At 28.9% G+C, this 21,269-nt stretch overlaps 1 protein-coding gene across 3 annotated transcripts in view; it reads left to right on the top strand.

Moving 5' to 3' along the window:
• Positions 1 to 21,269, top strand: part of LOC113378512 — a 150,833-nt gene that overhangs the window by 43,591 nt on the left and 85,973 nt on the right. For 2 of the 3 annotated variants that reach the window (XM_026619052.1, XM_026619053.1), the window contains exon 2: positions 10,329 to 10,635. In XM_026619052.1, coding sequence (XP_026474837.1) covers positions 10,581 to 10,635 — 55 coding nt within the window. In that variant the 5' untranslated portion in view covers positions 10,329 to 10,580. Of the gene's footprint in view, positions 1 to 10,185; positions 10,221 to 10,328; positions 10,636 to 21,269 lie in introns of those variants that run through there. The other variant, XM_026619054.1, reaches the window with a different exon arrangement.

The raw sequence follows: 21,269 nt of genomic DNA on the forward strand, positions 1-21,269 counted from the left end.
CTCTTGAGATGTTTTCTTAAATTTCGACGGAAACCGAATGAGTGTTCGCTCGCTTGCATTACATCGCGCCCGCGCTCGCTTCCCGCCCGGAGTCCCTTCCATCGATTTTCGGTCTTCGAGGCTTGCGTACATTCGCGCGCCGGTTTGACCGTGACCGTAGATATTAATACTGCTCCAAATGTCCCGCTATTGCTCGGCTTATTTATTTAACGACGATTATCTCACCTTTTTTCTCTTGTCCGGTGTTTCCGGACAGTTGTTTTCCGTCAAATGGTCGGAACGATATTGAAAATCTGACTAGATGAGGCAATATTTGGCGGTCATTGCACATTACTGTTTCTATGCATAATGAAAAACTTGGGCTTATTTAAGGGGCACAACTAGTGCAACCGCCTAAAAAAGGTGATTTTTAGAAATTTATATTAAAAAACTACTTTATCAATCATTTCAAAATTTTAGGAATATGTTTATACATAGTAAAATTTTTGAAGAAAAAAATTAAATATTTTTTTAAGTTATCGTCGATCTCCAACGGCGCGACAAAAAAGGCCCTTCACTGCTGCAGTGATTCCGGCCTTCTACGTGGATGAAATTTAAAAAAAAAAAACTTGTTAAACTAGATAATATTGCCTGTAAAATGAACTACGATAAAGAAAAAAATCAAAAATTGACAAAATGGCGGCGTTTTTTAAAAAAAGTCGAATTTTACCCAAAATTTTGGCCGTTTTTGGACTGCCAAAATTCCATTTTTGATCCGATCAAAAAATCGATAATACATTTTACGGAGAACTATATATAGAACATGTAAAAAAAATCGATAGTGATCGGATCATTTATTTTTGAGTAATCGCTGCAGCAAATTCGGAAAATGCTGTTTCGAGAAAAACGCGTTTAAAGATAAAATGATCGTTATGCTATATACTATATATATATACTCTTTAAATGGCTGTGACTCAAAAACTATTTAAGATACCGATTTAAAATTTTGGTATGTTATTTTTAAAGGTATAACCTATCGAAATATGGAAAAATTGAAAATTCGATTTTTTGAAAATTTCACACTAGTTGGGCCCCTTAAACACGTTAAACGCCACGATATCAGAAAAAAATTTACTTGGACCGTGGTAACTTTATTAGATAATTTAATCCAAAATTTATCAACGAAACTTAATGTATCAAAAGAAAAATTACCGAAATTCTTGGAAAAAAACTATTTTTATGTCACACATATATGACTGACATAGCGCCATATTAAAACTTTTTTTCCTTCTACCAAATCGCTTATGTCTTTTACACTTTTATATGACGCATATATACTTTTAGCGTCAGACACATACGACTGACATGACGATTAAAGTGTAATTGTATAGTATAGATAATAAAAATAATTTTATCATTGTCATTCTATCTGGTCATCACAGCTACATTTTCATAATGTAAGAGAAATAACGATTTGAACCTTTGACATTTATAATATAAGCCAATGATCCTAAATGAAAATAGAATAATCATATTACATGAAAAATTGAGGTAGACAATATGAGTTTTTACCGATACTATTTATATTTAAAACACAACTACAAATAAAATATTATACTTCTCTTCATTGAGTGAAACCCATTTTTTTTAGGGTATTTTGCATTATGGGTAGGACGGGGCACAATGATCCAATTTGACTTGTAATTTGTTTGCAATTATATTGTGCAAACCAAACCAATTATACCACTGACTGTGTTCAGTAAAACTTCCAGCTAGTTCATCATTGTAGAAATGTTTTTTTGATGTTTTTCAAAAAATTTCACCTGCTCCTCTTTATTCCATAGGCGGGGTAAAATGAGACGGCCAGAAGGCAAACAGGTTCATAATTATATTTTTAATTTCAAATGGATTTTACGAAATAATAGCTACATTATTCAATCAACGCAAAATACAAATTTCATGAGTACATTTTAACAGAGATAACTCGGTACATAACCTTGATCTGGTATTTTGTCAGAAATTTGTCTGTTGGAATAACTATTTTTATAATTTATTTCTTGTAAAGTTGCTTTTTTAACTTAATTTACTTTTAATTTACTATTTTTCATTGTTTACACCTTTGTCAATTTGATAAAGCTTCAGTTGGTCTATTTTTTCACGCCCACACGTTTTTTTTATAGAGGTTATATAAAGAAACTTTTGAATCTAACTTCAAATTAAAAATTTATCTTATTAAGGAATTAAGTATTCTTAAAAATTATATTAAGGTCTCGTAAACTAAACAACAGTGCTCACAACAAAAAAAAACAACGAAAGAAAATACCTTTGTTATGGATTTTCAAAAATTCCTTTTTATCTTGCGATAGAAACCTTGTAAGAATCAATGGCTAATTATTCATCTTTTTTCCTCTACTTTCGAATAGTGTTGTTAAAAAATTCTTCTCTTTGTTTTAGAGATATCGGTGGTGGACGTTTTTACCCGCGTACCTTTGAGCCCACACTCTTCCTTAATTTTTTTTTGCTAATGTAACAATACCTTATAAGATATTATTGTAACTTTATTGCTATTTTGAAAAACAAAAAGCTCAGCTAAATAAAAAATTTTGTCATTTGATGCAAAATATGTTAGCCTATTCAATTTTTTTCCTCTGAACGCACCATTTTTGTGATATTATAAATGTATATCAAGAATTCTTTACATAAGTAAAAACAATTATTAGACAGTTTAGTTTCAGTTTTATAGACAGTTTTGATAATATAATTAAACAATATTAACGTTTCTCTGTAAACTTTCCTGGATGCTAATTTACATGACAATGATGTAATTTCAATATTTTTAGGATACATATGTACTATAATATCAAATAATAAAAATGGAAATTTTTGCTTTATATTATGGGACATTAACAATTATGTAAACACTAATTATTAAAATGAACTACGTTATTATACATAGTAAATACACACTTTTTTATGATAAGCGTTTTCTTTTTTTTGTCACAGAAACAGCTCGACTCTCATTTATGTTTTTTTTTCTACTATTAAATTTGTAAGTAACAATCAGAATAAAGTAAAATTCATTTTTGTGTGAACGAAAATATTGATCTATTTTAATTAAATTTAATAAAATATTTTTTTGGGCTCAGCCATCACTTTGTACCGCAAACGTGAATTAAGAATCATTGGTTCCGGTTTTAGTTGATCCTTAACTTGGCCATCTTGATATCAAGCAGTAGGTTATCTTACATAGTCTTGATATTCATATACTCGGTAATACTCAGAGAATGGGCAAGGTGGTAATTCTTCCGGTTAAAATCACCTTCATGTCAATATTTTAAAATCCCTAAGAGACTCTTTTTAGGTACCTACTTAGTAACCAACATACTCAAATATTGTTGTATGAATATAATGAGACTTTGCGCATTGTATGAGCATCTGTTTATAAGAAGTCTTTATTTTAACCCTTTCCACTCGAATGCCGCCGCTCCGGCGACGAAATACATATAAATTTTGTAATTCGCGAGTGGAAAGGGTTAATACTGTAATTGAAAGATTTTTGTCAAAATATATATTAATTTAATTATCAATTGCTTATAAAGTAGTTCCATTATTTTAGCAAATGCAAAAATATATTTTCACTTTCTTCGAGACTTCATTTTGAATTTCAAAAATAAATCACACATTATCAGTTATTCGGTCTTTAATATATATCTAATTAACTTTGTCGTTTAATTCAGGTTAATGTCCTCGAAATCAGATTGCAACATCGCGTAGAATTTAGATAATTTTTATACAATTTTTTATCGCCAAAGAATACAGATAAAAATCATTTTGCTGCGCGTGCTCACTTAATTCACACTCGGCGACGGATAAAATGTCACATGTCCGTAGTAACTATATTTGTATTATTCAAAATAAATTATTCTACCGCAAAACTTTCGCTTATTTTAATGACACACTTTTCGCTTTTCAATATTTATATTTGTCAATTTATATATTTGATAATAGCACTGTCATTCGGCTGAAAATACTGCTAATCAAAATTTATTTTATGGTGGTTATTGTATTTAACAAAGTTCTACTTATTTGTTGTACTTTTAGCAAACGTTCGGATTTGTTTGAAAAAAAAAACTGTTAAAATTTATATTATAGGTTACCTTATACTAATTGTTACCGTAAGTTAAGTTATACCTACTAATAACACTAAAATCTAAAATGAGTTTTTTCTTTACGTTTTAAGGCTTTCTAAGCATCTTGAATACATTATATTCTTAACCAATTTGAATGATTCAAAAAATATTTCACCTGACCAGCAATTTCGAAAATTTAATGAAAAATTGGTCAAAAATGATCATTCAGGACATCAAATTATCAGATTTTTATTGAAATCTTAGTATTTTTAATAGAGATCTTAATAACAAATTTTGTTTATTAGGTATAAATTATGTTCCATACCAAGACATAGTGACCGAGCCTGCCGCATAACAGACAAATGTTATGTACTTTTTGTGCATTCAGACGTTTTACACATAAACTGCAGCGTCACCTATATGTTATGAACCTGAGTCAGAAAGACTGTTATCTAATTTCGATTTTTTTTTATATTTGTGCGGATTTTAGGTTATGTTTTCTGACTTCCTGAGAAAATCGCCTGACTGCGTTGCAACCACATGATTTTAGTCAATATTTAGAATGAATTTGTATTGAATGTTCACCCGCTAGGCTACTAGCATTGGTAGTATTCACTTACTTTGTTAGAGTTTTTTTTTAATTAGTCAAGCTACACTAAAAAAAATTAGAAATAAATACTCAGTTAATTTTCAAGTAGGGAAGACTGGATACGGTTGTGCCACTTTTTTTAAATCAGCCATAATTTTGTTAATTTATCAGTTCGCTGAGAGAAAAGTAAATTAAATGGTAATTTGAACATTTGTTTACTAGCTACGAACTCAACATAATTATTTGAACAAAGCTTATGAATAGAATATAAAAATATATAAGAGAACATAATTCTTTAAACAAGAAATCTTTGTGAAATATTTTATTTTCTTGTATTGAATTTTCTTTCCCTTTTACTTTCGTATTTTGTCTTATATTTGTAAACCTAAAAAGACATAAAATACATGTCACAACCATACTAACGCACACTTTTAAAAACAAATCATCATTATGACTGAACTAAATCACATAAGCAAAAACTAATTGGTGGTAAATAACTTCTAATGTTGAACTTACACCAAAATAGCAAACAAAGTGATCTGTTGGTATACAAGTGATTGTCGAAAGAAATCGAACAAAAAACTTACTTTTGACTCAATGGCAGAGCAATGCGGTCTACAGATCATGTTAATGTAGGGCACTGATACAATGCAATAATGGAAACTTGTTCGAACAAACATACTTCATGTTTCTACGTTGGGACCTTAATGAATTCGTCACTGGTACGAACGTATCCAGTTTACCGTACTTTATACTTATAAAAATATTATTTTTTTAGTATAATATTAAATAAACTAGACATGGATTAGAAAACATATTCTGTGTACTTTTAAACAACTAACTTACTAATTGTTCGAACTTATTTAAACTTATTTAGTCACTAATATCTTTACATGGTGTTAAAGAACCTTGATTTATATTAAAGATCTTGAAATAAAATATTTTTAATGTTTTCATTAGAGTTTGAGGGAATCTTATCACCGAGAGTCAGTTTTCTTGGCATTAATTACATGGAGTTCTGCAAAACATGAAACTTGATAAAATTCATATAATCTTGCGAGCAAATATTTGATCCTTAATGTTCTTGTGGGACACTCACTTGTAAATTATTTATTTGTTATAGTAAGATTGATTTGTTATGCAATAACTGATTAAAAATGTTCGTATTTGTTTTCGCATTTTTATCGGCTGTGTATAATGTGTGTCGTATGCGTAATAATATTTTGTACTAGCATTGCCCGAATATTAAATCAGTCGAATATTGGCACTCGAAACGTGTTACTTGTCGGAATTTGTTGGCCTACAATCATTTTCCCGTGTTGCGTTTATGTGAAAATAATTCAGTCTACATAGGTAATGTTCTTAGTCACAGGAAAAATACCTTTGAAGTTGCTCTCGAAATATGGGCTGAAATAACACTGTGAATGGTATCGTTTTTATTTCTATTTTATCTGAATTTGTATTGAATACGGAGTTTTGCTTGGTGTGCTTGAATTTACAATTCAATTGATCGTTTTAGTCGAGACTAGTGATGCATGGCACTGTGCCTTAAGTAAGGTGGCCATACATCCCGATTTGGCCAGGACTGTCCCGGATTTCCATCTTGTGCCTTGGGTATTTCTAAAAGCAATATTTGTCCCGGATTTAGATCATTTGTCCCGGATTGTTGAAAAGTACTTGATAATAACCCTTTCGACTCGGATGCCGCCGCTCCGGCGAGAAAATTCATATAAATCTCGCAATTCGCGAGTGGAAAGTGTTAATTTCACAAACATTAACAATGGTATAAAAACGAACACACAAGTGGTAATTTTTCAAGTTAATTATAAAGAAAATTTGATACAAGGCTCAAAAGCAAAAAAAAACATAGATCGATAAGATGATATAACATCATAGGTACTTACTACTAAAAGTCCGCAATTCAATAATCAAGTTATTTAACACAAAGCTCCTTTAAAATAAAATTTGTACTTATTACTAAAATCTCTATAGAATTAGAATATCTAATAATTTAATGTGCATATGTGTAATAATTTTTGACCGCCAAATGGCATTTTTTGACCTTTTTTTCATTGGATCTCCGAAACCGCTAGACCTGCCTTACTAAAAATCCCATCAATTTTTCAATTCACAAATGAAATGTAATATGAAACATTTAAATCGTTTGATCAGTGCTTTCGAAATATTGGACGAAAAATTGTATCCGCACATACATACGCTTACACCCAACATACATCCATATTTTCTAAGATATGCCAAAATGTTCAGAAACCCCTGAAAGGTAAAGATATGCAAAATTTTTCATTTTCTTTATTTTGCAATTTCTATAACTCGTCCACAGGAAGTTAAAAATCTAAAATGTAATAACACGATAAGTGCTTGTCTATTTTTTGGGATAGTGAAAAACAAATTTGAAACTTTACACATACACTGCTATGCACGCATATGTAGCGTGAGACCGCTAGGTCCGTTCGCCTTCTTTGCACTTTAGAGTAGTGTTATTTGTAAAATAAAATGTTTAATTTAACATAAAATGTTTCAATTCCTGCACGTAATTTTAAATTTATAACTGACATAACTGCCCAAAAGACAAATGCTTTCTTCCCACTTTTCATAATCGGCGACGTTCACGAAAAAGTAGTATTACTTAATAGTATTATTTAATTTTTTAATTTTTTCCTGTTTTGCTCACTTTTAAAAACTTGTTACATACGTAGAAGACATTAAGAACGTAATATTACAATTAAACATTAATTCTGTGGATTTATTGCACACTTTTTATAAAATTCAGTGTTCGTGTTCAGACTTGACGTATCATGTATTTTGCTCATATAATTGTCAACGTCTCATAATTCACGAGAGAATTATTTTTTTACTCCTTGTACTCTTTACTTTAGTAAATTCATTGAAATAAAAAAATCAGTGGAATGTGCAGTGGAATTAATTTTTCCGAAGAAGAAATTTGTTTTCGCGTTTATGATTTCTTGGTGTTTTAAGTCATTCTGATTTGAATAAGACCAAATTTGGAAAAAGTATGTGTGTGCATGTGAAATGATTTATCTCTTGTCTGCATTTTCTTAAAACCAATTTTATAAAATTAAAAGCCATATGGCTCAATTCGATAAAGACTAGCTTTGATCTTTGTGGCGATCGATCAAGCCGTTTCTTTGTAATTAGCTGAATAGTGTTAATTTTTTTGTCCATGTTTTAGTCCACAATTTTTTTATTTTAAAAATTCAAAAACTTTTCGAAAGATATTGATTGGGAATTGCATTAATCATTTTCTTTGAACTAATATCGGCCAAGCATTTTCTTCGTAATTAAATTTTGATTTTTTTTTTGATGATTTTGATGAAACTTTGTATAACGATAGAAATTGTAGTCTGAAGTAAGCAATTTACTGAAATATTATAGGTTAACGATAAATGGTTGAATTATAAAAATTCATCAAAGTCTACAATTACGCCGTGAGCTTGACCGATTCTAATTAGAATCTATGCTAACAAAGTAAAGCATATTTTCGGTGATCCAATGAAAAATGTAAAATGATCTATGTCTCATGATCATTTTTGACCGCCAAATAGCATTTTTTAACTTTTTTTCATCAGATCTCCGATACCGCTGGATCTGCCTTCCCAAAAATTTAATAAATTCATCAGTTCATCAATACAAGTAAAATGTTTTTTGAATTTTCCAAATCGGATGCTCAATTCGATAAACATTTTACTTGTATTGACAAGATGAAGAATCGATAAAATTTTCATGAAGGTAGGTCTAGCGGTTTCGGAGATATGGAGGAAAAAGTAAAAAAATGAGCCATTTGGCGGTCAAAAATGATCATTAGACATATGCACATCAAATTATCAGATATTTTATAGAGATTTTAACAATAAGTATACATTTTGGTTTACATTCCTATGGGTTCCGTACCAATGCTTATGCGTTAGACATTGACGCGGGGCTTACGCGCTTTATATTTTGTCCCTATGCAGTTAAAGCAGTACGATTGCTTTGAAAAGAAAGTTCAGATCTTCCACAATATGTCAAAATAAAGAAAAAAAAATTTTTTTTCAAAAAAAAGTAATTTTTTGTCCAATTTATAGTTTCTCAAAAAACTTATTTTTTCGAAGTAAAATTTTTTCAAAAATGTTAAAAAAATAATAATTTTTGGTACGGGAAGTTCCAGCAATTTGCCTTAAGGCACGATGCCTTAATTGCCTTAAGACAGAATTCCACTTACAGCTAGTTGCTTTGTATCATCTAAACGGCTAAAGACCTGCCTTTGCCAAAAACTAACCAGCACGCCTCCTTATCAATAGAAATTTAATGTTTTTTGAATCATTGAAATCGGTTGATCAATGTTCTTGAAGTCGCCGACGAAAATTTGTATCCTCGCATACATACACATACATACATGCATACGCACGATTTGAATAATTCAAAAAACATTCGATTCGTATTGATAAGAAGACGTGCTGAATAGTTTTTGGCGGAAGCAGGTCTAGCCGTTCCGAAGATACGGGGCAAAAAGTGCCAAAAACGGTAACTCAGTTTTTAAGAGAACGGAGCGTCCGATTTAAATAATTCAAAAAGCATTTCACTTGTATTGCCAAGATGAAGAATTGATCAAATTTTCATGAAGGCAGGTGTAGCGGTTTCGGAGATCTAGTGAAAAAACTGAAAAAAATGCCATTTGGCGGTCAAAAATGATTATTAGACATATGCACATCAAATTATCAGATATTTTATAGAGATTTTAACAGTAAGTATAAATTTTGTTTACATTCCTATGGGTTCAGTACCAATGCTTAACCGTTAGACGGCGACGCGGCGTTTACGCGCTTTGACATTTCGTCTCTATGCAGTTCAAGCAATAGATTGCTTTGAAAAAAAGTTCAGAATTTCCAAAATATGTCAAAATGAAGAAAACATTTTTCTTTTCAAAAAATTTTGTTTTCAAGAAAAAAAATTTTTTTTAAAAAAAAATAATTTTTTGTCAAATTTATAGTTTCTCAAAAATCTAATTTTTTAGAAGTAAATTTTTTTCAAAAATGTTAATTGTTTTTTAAAATAATAATTTTTGGTACGGAAAGTTCGAGCAATTTGCCCTAAGGCACGATGCCTTAATTGCCTTAACACAGAATTCCACTTACAGCTAGTTCTTAATGATTTTTGCGCATTGTTACAAATATAAGCTATATAAATAAAGTCTTGAATTTTATTTGATAACTTTCGCATAATCACCCAAAAATGCAAAAAAGCGCATGATGCATTTCCCATTTCCAAAAAACGGTGCGTACGGCGGCGTATCGTACTTTGTAGATGACCGAGCGCAAGCATGCCGCTGCCGGTTCGTCGTTTTGCTTCGTACGAGTATCGTCGGTGCGTTAGACGGCGACGCAAGATGCGTTACCGCATGCATCAGTAGAGTAGGAGAAATCTACGAGTTATTAGTTAAGCGGTAGCACGTGATTTGTCACATTCAGTTGCTCGACGGCACCTCGTGCGTTAACATATCACTAGTAGGAACTAGTTTAATATAAAAATATACCCAATTACTTAATCACTTCTTTTTTTTTTGTTAAGTTCACATAAATATATCTGACTTTTATTATTTTTTTTTGTTGCAGTTAATCCCGCCGGATCCGCGAAAATTAAAGTTACTAAAGTTCGTTTACCAACGAGGTGTGTTTTGTAAAGTGATTTGGTGATTTTTTTTAAAACGATAAAATTGAGTTATTTTACTTGATACTGTTATGATCGCGTGAAGGCGACCACGTGATCCACCAAGATCGGGCGAGGATGTCCTGTAGGATGCTTCGTTAAGGTAGAATCGAATCGTTAGAAGTTTATGCTTTACAAGGAGAAGCCGCTTAGTACACATGGGCAAGAAAGGAACGAAAAGAAAGACGAGGTGGAGGACTCTCTCAATCGGAGGTAAGATTTTTTACTTTTATCTATTTTATTTTTGTAACGCATTTACCCAGGGCCGGTCCTGGGGTCCTTAGCGTCCGTATGCAACTTTTTTTCTAGCGCCCCCCCCCCCCTCTGTTAATTATCATTAAAATTATATAAACATTTACATTTTTTTTTAAATTAATTTTTAATTATTCTGGATTTAGTACACAAAAAATTAGATATAATCTAAAAGCGTATGAAATAGATTGATTTTAAATTTATCTAGAAAATCGAGGCGATTCGTGGGTTGATTATAATCAAATATTTTTAAATTTTCAATTATTTTTAACGTATGTGCAATATTAATATTTGTGTTTTGAAACATTTTACTTATTTATCATTCGATTTATTCTATTGAGCAAATCATGCCGAAAAACTAAAAAAACTAGCTTTTTATTTTCAATTATAACACTCGTATTTCATGTTGGATTTTTTAAATTTTATTTTTTCATTATTTACAATATCCACAATTGAGTCGTAAACTTCTCCTTATTGATATCGTAAGACCCGAATTGTATTCATCCTTGCTTTCTCGTCATATTCAGAGTATCAGATTGCCTTAATTGTGATTGTGATCATTTTTTAACGTATTTTAGAAGTATTGTCCAAAAATCAGTAAAAAAATGCTAATAAATTACACATTTCTTGAACTATATTGAAAAACTAATTATATTTGATATGTATTATTTCTGCATAGTTAATAATTCATAAATTTAGAGTATGGACACCACCAGATATAAAAAAAACTATAAGATTTTCGTTCCAAGTAAATTTTGCTTCATTTTTTATATTTGTGCTATTTCATAACCATAACCACGCATGTCTTCAACATTCAAAGTTCATCAGCTGAGAAACATTTGCAACAAAAACAAAAGTTACAATTAAATTTCTCGGAATAAACATGCCATTTTCTAAGCACTGACACCCCATTTTTCATTTTTTCGATTATAATTTGTTTATATTTTTTAAAAAAATTCCGTTTCAACTAAATCAGCTCGCAATTTTTCGTCAATAATGTCCAATAACTAATTTAATCTTTCGCAGGTTTGCGCTTACGGGATTGAACACTAGATAATTTCTTTTTCGATTACACGGTAACTTCAAACAAAGACAAAATTGAACAAGTAGATTAAGCAATAAACAGAGTTGTTATTTACTGACTTGCATAGTTATTAATCGGTTAATTGTTTCTACTGATATCACATGGCAAAATAAATATGCTTTTTGTGTCTCCCTATCCCTTGTTAAGTTACATTGTTTATTATAATTTATTTAGTATTTTAGGTTTTATATAAATAATAAAAAATATAAATAATATATCATAAATTTAATTTTCAAAACTTGTTTTGGCGCCCCCTCAGGCGTGCGCCCGCATTTTTTGCATGCATCGCAGAACCGGCCCTGCATTTACCCGATAGTGCAACCGAACTGATCCTCTAAAAAAAGAAATTACAAGACGTAATATTTTAGTTATCTAAAATACACCTATCCTCCGCGGAAGGAGATCCCTATCCATAAAAAACCGTGTAACTCGAAAAATTCACTTTTATATGGAAAAACCGCGCTAAACGAAAACCGCTATAAAAAAGCTAGTTTTGTCAGTTTTTATTAAGATGATTAATAACCACATTGAACAAAAATGAGTATTAATATATTTAATATTAAACATATTAAATGAATTACTAAAATTAATAAAATTTAGTTTTGATCATAAAACGGAGTATTCTAATTTATCTGCATAGTTTCATCGTAGACATAAACTGGTAACAATAAGATTTTGTAAATGTAACAGAAAATTTTGAAGTGTTGTATTGTTTGACAGTGAAACAATGAAAATGTTATTATAAATATAAGCGAGTTGTAGTTTGGTGTTTATAATTTCTTGTCAATGCAACATTAAGTAGTGGTGTATGGTATCGTGCCTTGAGGCAATTTACTCGAACTTCCAGTACCAAAAATTGAATTTTAAAACATTAATTTTTGATAAATAGATTTTTGAGAAATTTTAAAATTTTGAAAATACTTTTTTGGAAAAAAAATGTTTTTTTAATTTTGAAATATTTTGGAAATTTTGATTTTTTTTTTTCAAAGCAATCGCACTGCTTTAGCTCCATAGAGACGAAATATTGAAGCGCGTAAGCGCCGCATCAACTTCTAACGGACAAACGATGTTACGGAACTCATAGAAATGTAATCAAAACTAATACACATTAAAATCTATATAAAATATCTGATAATTTGATGTGCATATGTCGAATGATAATTTCTGACCGCCAAATGGCGTTTTTTCTACTTTTTTACTGGATCTCCGAAACCGCTAGACCTGCCTTTCAAATTTAGTCAGTTCTTCACCTTGTGACTACAAGTAAAATGTGTTCTGAATTATTAAAATCGTACGTTCCGTTCTCCTAAAAACTGAGTTAACGTTTTTGGCCTTTGCCAAAAATCAGTACGTTTCTTTATCAATACGAATCGAATGTTTTTTGAATTGTTCAAATCGGTTCATCGGTGTTCCCGAAATCGTCGACGAAAATTTGCATCCGCACACACACATACACATACACACACTACTCGTTTTACAAGTTTTCGATCTTACACGGTTTTGAAAATATTTTTTTAACGAAATTTATTTATTATTAATCTACACGAAAATATAAACACTAAACTATAATTTGATTATATTTACAATGTTTTAATTTTTTTACTTTTGCGAATTCTTAGTAGTCCATGTCTATGATGGAAATCTGTAGATTAAGATGGAAACTTCCTGTTTTATGATCAAAACTAAATTTTATGTGTGTATAAGCTAGTTTGTTTGAAATATTAAAACAAAGAGCATAATTGATAGCGTAAATTTATTCAAGGTAAGCAAATGACAGAGCTATTTTTAACAAAATCTATAATTTATAAATAAAATTTATAGTTCGACAATGGCAAGTTATATATTTATAAACCAAAATTGAAATTTTGAATCGTTTCCGTAATAATGTAAGAACAATAGATGTTACTAGTTTTCATTCTTTGAAGAAAGCTACAATGAGAACAATGAAAAGACAATGTTTCATATTTGTTTTATTATTGAAAGAAGTTACAATGACATTCTTATAATTTATTGAATGTGTTTGATAATAAATATATTAATATTTTGCGTTTAATGTGTTTGTTATTCATTATATTAAAAGCTGACAAATAAAGCTTTCCATTGTGACGGTTTTTTTTTTCAAATAAAAGCGAATTTTTCGAGTTACACGATTTTTTATGGAACTTATCTTTCGTTTATGGCGGGAAATAAATATATAGTGCACCAATTTTTTATAAGAAGTATTGTTTCAATGATTGAATGAAGGTAATCTATCAGATTTATTATTGTGTGAGGAGTAATTTTTAATTATTGGATACGGATGTTTTATATGGTGAAACAATTATTTTTATGAAGTTTATTAACTTCTGAAAAAAAAACATTGTTTTCGTTTTTATCTAAATAGCTAAATTTCAATTCTTATGATTAAGTCGATTATTTACACGTGCCTAGAAATTCATGCATCTTGCCTTAAGGCATAATGCTAAAAACAACTAATTAATTTTTAATATGAACAATCCTAAACTTGTAGTCCTTTATGTTTGGACTTGTAGTCCTCCCTTGGTCATATTCGAAATTATCCCCCCCCCCACCTACGCCACCAAACATCACGTCTATTTTTAGTTACGAGAAAAATTTGTAAAATTTTTTATTTTTCGGGAAATGTTTGGATTTTTTTTAAAAAAAATCAGGTAAAATATAAATACACGTGATATCTTACTATACCCTTTCCTCTTCTCATGATATTTTGTGATTTTTTGTCAAACCCCCCCTCCCCCTAAAAAGCTCACGTGATTAATGGACGCCTCCTTACTTCAAAGTGTGTTACTGACTAACATAATAGAAAATTTTACTATAATACATTTTTATATAAAATATAATAAATATTCTAATAAAATTACGAATATAAATTGTTAAGTGTATTCATATAATTTTCTCGAGATTTTCCAATTTTCCTTGAATTTTACCACTGCTACTCGCCTGCAGGCTACAATTCGCGTGCAGGCGGAATTCGAAATTGCGATATATATAAAATATATTACAAATATATGATATATTTTGCGAATATATAGTATATATTCTAATTAAGTTCCTTTAATAAGAATGCTGCTTCTTATTGGTTTAATGTCGTTATCTTCGTGAAGCGAATTATCCTATTAAATATAGCCGTTTTAGGTCAAGTTTAAAAAATCGACTTGAAGGGAGTTCAAGTACAACTAACTAAGAAGTCATCGGTTTATATTGATAGTGAATCAATATACTACTAACAACAAAAAATCACAAAATATCTCGTGAGAGAGGGAGGGGTATAGTAAGATATCACGAGTATTTATTTTTTATCTAATTTTTTTAAAAAAATTTAAACATTTTCAAAAAAAATCAAAAAATTTACAGTTTTTTCACCTAATTAAATATACACTTGTTGTTTGGTGGGGGAGGGGGAGGGTTAATTGTGAATATCACCATGTATCAACAAGGGGTAGGGGGAGTTCAAAAATCCTCAAAAACTCGCTCACGTGATTAATGGACGCCCCCTTAGTTGTCTGCTCGAAGGCAGGTCTATGGTGAGAGAGCAACACAAAATGATGATTCCCTTTCCCTCGTATAGATTTATTAAACTTGTTAAAATTAACACTCATTTTACTATTTATTACATATTGTAATTTTACTAACGTTTCGAGCTTGGGTGCGTTTCGTCATCAGTGTGATATATTTAATATTTAATCATTAAAATATGTCCTAGAAGGTCCGTGTTATCCGATGCACGACTTATGACTCGAAGATCTTAGTGATTAAATATAAAATATATTGCACTGATGATGAGACAAACCAAGCCTTGAAACGTTTGTAAAATTTAATAATTAGTGCAATTTAATTTAATAAATAGTGCAAAAAACTGTTGTATTTCTGTACGGGTGTATGATTTGATACTTCTCCTAATCGGTTATTCGGATTTTGATAATTCTTTTTAGAGCTTGTGAAAGGATTTTTTTTAGATTTAATAAACGATAAAACTTTAGTAATATTGTAGAAATAAATGGCAAAAATTACAAAAAATCACATAATTATTTGACATTGAAAACATTTGAACTGTCATCTGCTAGAAATGTCAATTCACTTGATATTTGAATTTACCTGAAATTATGAGACTAGATGATATAAGAATATAAGAAAAATATAATGTCTACATTATTATTGCCAAAAAGCAGCTGAGATGTGCCAAAAATTAAAATAATATAATATACAGTCAATAGTAATATGTTTGGTAGATGAATTTATATAATTCAGTTTAATAAATAATATAATACATTATTTTTTTGAACTTATGCATGTCGCATTTGGGTTTACTTTACTAAGTTATTGAACAATGAAAAAAATTTGTACTTATCAAAAAAATGAATCAGATTTTGTTTCATGTGTCAAAAATTCATTTGTTTGGCATTGCATATGGAATATTTAGCAAGTTGATCTTAGATTGAAGAGTGCTCATATGAACTTGATTTTACAAATTATTTCACTTTAAAATTTGAACATAAACAATAATGTTTATTAAATTATTAGAAAGAAAAATGTACTTTAGAAATTATAATTGCCAAAAAGCAACTAATATATCGTACGAGATTATGAAAATTATAGACTGAATTATTGAAGCAATTATATTGTGTGGTAAAATCAAGTGCGATATTGTTCTTTTTATGCTAAGACCATAAATGAATCACAAAGGCAGGACATCAAATAGGATATTAAAAAGTATAGGATAGGATATTAAAAAATTGATTTTTTGAATTGTAGACGTGGGCACAGGACGTCTGTCGGGTCATCTAGTATATATATATATAAATTTCCTGTATATTATTCTTCTAAATCTGTATAAATAAATACTACCGTTTTCTTACTTGATTTTTCTCTAAGATGTCATTTTGCTCTGATTTAAAAGCAATTTAAATTGATTCGTTTCGGATACATTTGAAACACATAAACATCCATAAAATGTCACAAAAACTATCAAAAGAAATTCTATGCATGCGGCATAGTCCGTTGGTCCTAAAATAACAGACAAAAAAGACCAAAAACTCTTAGAAGTTCATTAGTTCTTAATGTGCGTTCTTAAGGTTTGGCTAGAAAAAAGTTGATGGTAATTTTTTGTGAAATAGTTAATTAAATCATTATTTTATCATATAGTACACTGTAGCTTTGAAATATATTTATTTTATTTTAGAAACAGTTGTTCCGATATTTACTTCTATTCACTTTGAATTGCTTGGATAGTTACTTTTAATTGCTTTGAATATTTAAAAAAATAATAAAATTATAAAAGTGATTAAAAAATATATTACTGTTTTCGTGTATTTGTTAATAAATGTCAATTTCTATATTTTTTTTAATTTATCACTAATATAAAATATATAATATTTTATTTACAATTAATGAGTTTATTAAAAGTATATGTTTTCGAAACTAATTTTGATGAAAGAAATTTAGAATAAGAATTATTAGTTTGAAATAATGTATGTAGAGTAATAATTTATATGCTCGTTGTGCTTTTATTATTAGAATAATGGAAAATTAAAAATAATTTAAAAAAAATGTTGTCCCATATTCATAGTACAATTTATAACGTTATTAAAACCTCTCATATTTTCGGAAATAATACATTGCGAAATAATACATTTTAGTAAACTAATAATTTATTATCTCAAGGAAAATAAAAAAAATAATTATGTAATTTATTATACATACATCTAGTATGTTGTAAATTCATTTTTCTTTTACCAAACCAGTGTGTACATTTCTATTTGATTTTTTCAATTTCTTTTGATTTTTTTTTGGTGACAGTTTAAGAACCTGTCGTATGTCAGGGTCAAAGGAGAGTTCCAGAATTAATGGTTTTGTATCCCAATATTTTCTAACTGCACCGTTATCACTTGTCAAGATCGAAAAAAACAGCTGTTTTGGCTCTTTTTCAAAAAGAATCACTTGAAGGTTTCTTGAAGATATATTCCCAGGTTTTTGAAGTTTTTTTTTTTGGTCTTCTTGACTCTTTGCCTGTAATAGATTGAACTGTTGAAATTAGCATGGGTATGGATAGAAAAAATTGTATTTCTGAAACTAAGTCATTGCTTCTATTGAATTGTAGTATATTTATATAGTTTCACTACTTATAAATAATATTTTGTGCATAACTTAATAGAGTAAACATTTCTTGCAAAATTAAGAGGCCAATTCTGTGATAAAATAGACCGTAACATAACGTTGTTATGGCAACGCTCCTTCCTTTCATTAGTAGTAAAAACGGTTGAAATTTTATGTATTTGCTAGGCTTTTTGACGTTTTACACATAATATCCAACTTCACGTATTTGTTATGAATGCACATCAAAAGGATGCAGTTTGATAAAAAATTTTTTGACGTTTGTGCGTTTTTTATGTTAGATTTTATTTCTAAAACACCTGACAGCATAGCAAATACATAGCGTACAGTTTTTACTACCAATTTATATGAAGAAAAGGAGCGCAACATAGCCTTGCCATAACAACGCTTTGTTTCGGTCTATTTTATCGAAGAATTGGCCCTTAAGTTTTGTCATATTCTTTAAGAATGAGAATACTTATTCCTGAATCTGATTAAGAAAATCAGTAAAAAAGTCAATTATTAATCAATTACACATAAACAAGTTGCAGTAGGTAAAATAATCACTTTTATTCATATTAGTCGTTTTTTTCGGTTCATATAACATGTTGTTATATGTTATATCTTCTTTTAATATTATTAGTGGCTTTTATAACATTTGTTAATACTATATTCAAGATTTTTTTTCAATTTTACTATATTCAAGAGTTTGTTAGGATTCTTAACAAATTTAATACATAATATGTATTCTAAAATAATCACTTTTATTCATATTATTCGTTTTTTTCGGTTCATATAACGTATGTCATATGTTATATCTTTTTATAGTATTAGTGGCTTCTATAACATTTGTTAATACTATATTCAAGATTTTTTTTTCATAATACATATTATGTATTCTCATATTACATTTGTTAGGAATCCTAACAAACTCTTCAATATAGTAAAATTGAAAAAAAATCTTGAATATAGTATTAACTGAGGATATTCTTAAAAACTCTATTTTCTTCTATGAACCTAAAAGTAGCTTATTTGTGTTTCGAATATAACAAGTAAACCTTTAAAAATTTTCATATATTTTTATTAATATTAATTAGGAACTGTTTTTCACATTGTTCTCTATACAAAGATTTTTCCATGGTCTAACTCTAACTTCTATCTTACTAATTAATAAAATTCATAGCAGTGTACATATTTTGAAACAGTGAACTGAAGATATTCTCAATATTGTTTAATTTTTGTTATCGCCGATAAAAAAATAATAAAACATATGCATTTAGAATATATGATACTTATCGCATTCTTTTGTATCAATAATACTCTATCGAGACGTATGCATTATCGTTTATTATATTTTTCATTCCTTGCTAATGTTTTGAATTTTTGATTGGAACTGAAATGAGAGAAATATATTTTGTAACAATAAATATCTTCGTTCGAATTTTACAAAGTTTTGATTACATACAGTCAATTTTTTGATATCGCAGGGTCTGGAGTTATTGACCTTATCTGTTCTGAAGAAAAAAATCAGTAAAAATAAGATCTCACGTTGTGTGTAAACTGTGGGCTTTTAATTGCAACCTAGAGCTTTGGTGAAATTATGACTATTTTTTGCTTATTGTGGTCGACTTTTATTAATTTTGTGCATTCACATTTTGGAACCTTAACCGAAAATAGCATTTCCTGGACCACAGTAAAAAAATACAATTATCCCAAGTTTTTAAGAAATACCTTTTCGCTGAACTATGAAGTTTAAAAATTAAAAAATTGGCAAACTTTGAAAGTGCCGTTTTTAAAAAAAAATGATCTAAAGTGTTTTGACAAATTTCATCAAAATAGGCACATATAATCAGTATTGTAAAATGGCAAAGTATTTGATCATTTTATTGCTAAAAAACTTTAAGTAAAAAAATAAAAATCTAAAAATAAGACCATACTAAATACTGATAAATTTATCATTTTTAGAGTCAATTGATAGATTTTTTTTATATTATTGTGGCGATTAACGTGTTAATAATGAAATTTCAGAAATCAATTATTTAAATACACATTCACAATTTTTGAAATTTTTTATTAGGCCCTTGATTATTTATTTATTTATATGTTTTGTTGATGACATTGTTGTCGTTGTTTTTTGATGATTATTTTTACCATTTTTATAAATTTATTTTACTAGTTAAGAATTCAATATAAGGTACTTTTTGTATTTATGTACATTTTTAAGATGTATTTACATTTTTTTATAACTGTAAAGAATTATGTATATAAAAATGTAAATGGCATGAAAATGTTTAAAACAAAAACCATTAAGCCTATTCAATTAAGATTGAGCAATTTTTTTACCTCACGGGCTACAATTAATTTTAAAATTTTATGGCGGACCGCACTTACAATAATCTGCAAATAATTTACAAAGCTTTGTATATAATAATAAACATTGTAATATAGTATACAGATACAACAATAAATAATTAAATAAAATTAAATAAAAAGAATACTTTATAATTAATTTATTGATAGGAGAAAGTTGAAAAATTAAATAAAATCCTATTTTGGAAATGCTTGGCGGGCCGCGGAATAATATTTAAAGGGTCGCAGGAAGCCCGTGGGCCGCGGGTTGTTCATCCTTGCTCAAAATCATAGTCTTTGAGTTGAGAAATCTTATTTAAACTTATAATTGATCGATTACAGAATGTACATTTATCTCTATATGTACTATATAATGTATAAGTGTATATATAAATGTATTTCCCACTTACTTTAGCTTATCTGCTTTTTAAGGGCATGTTTGAGTGATAAGTTTTTTTTACAAACACTTTATATATTCAATATTATTTACTTCGTGCTTGAATATATTGATTTTCACACCGAAATCGACATTTCGTCTTTCTACTTGACAAATGAGTTTTAACAGAGGATTTTTGCACCCTGTGTCACTTGACTTGGAGAGTAATTCGATACTTTTTCAAATAAAACCAGACACGACTAGGAAATCGTTCAAGTTTGTAAAATATTTGAAACATCTTGGTTGTGAGATAGTTTTGAAAAATATTTGTGAGTTTTGTTCGATAGTTTTCAATCGGATTTCATCATATAATTCTTACATATAAATATTTCATTTTAGCAATAAATTAACTTTGTTATAAGGGAATTATATTGTTCTTAAGTCAAGAATCTTGGATAATTGTTAAACTTGGTTATTATTAAAACACATTTTGAGATAGTATCGAAATTTGTAAGTTTGTTTAATAGTTTTCAATCGAATTTCATCATATAATTCGTACTAATATATAAGTTTTTTTATAATGGCATTAAATTATTTATCTTCGTTATTAGAGACGAGAAGTAGTAACACCACCTAAACATTTACCGAAAGTATATTTATGACACATTAATCCATAAA

This window comes from Ctenocephalides felis, unplaced genomic scaffold (assembly GCF_003426905.1).
Source record: "Ctenocephalides felis isolate EL2017-DRISC unplaced genomic scaffold, ASM342690v1 CF-g0.4_SCAFFOLD_01886, whole genome shotgun sequence".
NCBI classification, from domain to species: Eukaryota; Metazoa; Arthropoda; class Insecta; order Siphonaptera; family Pulicidae; genus Ctenocephalides; species Ctenocephalides felis.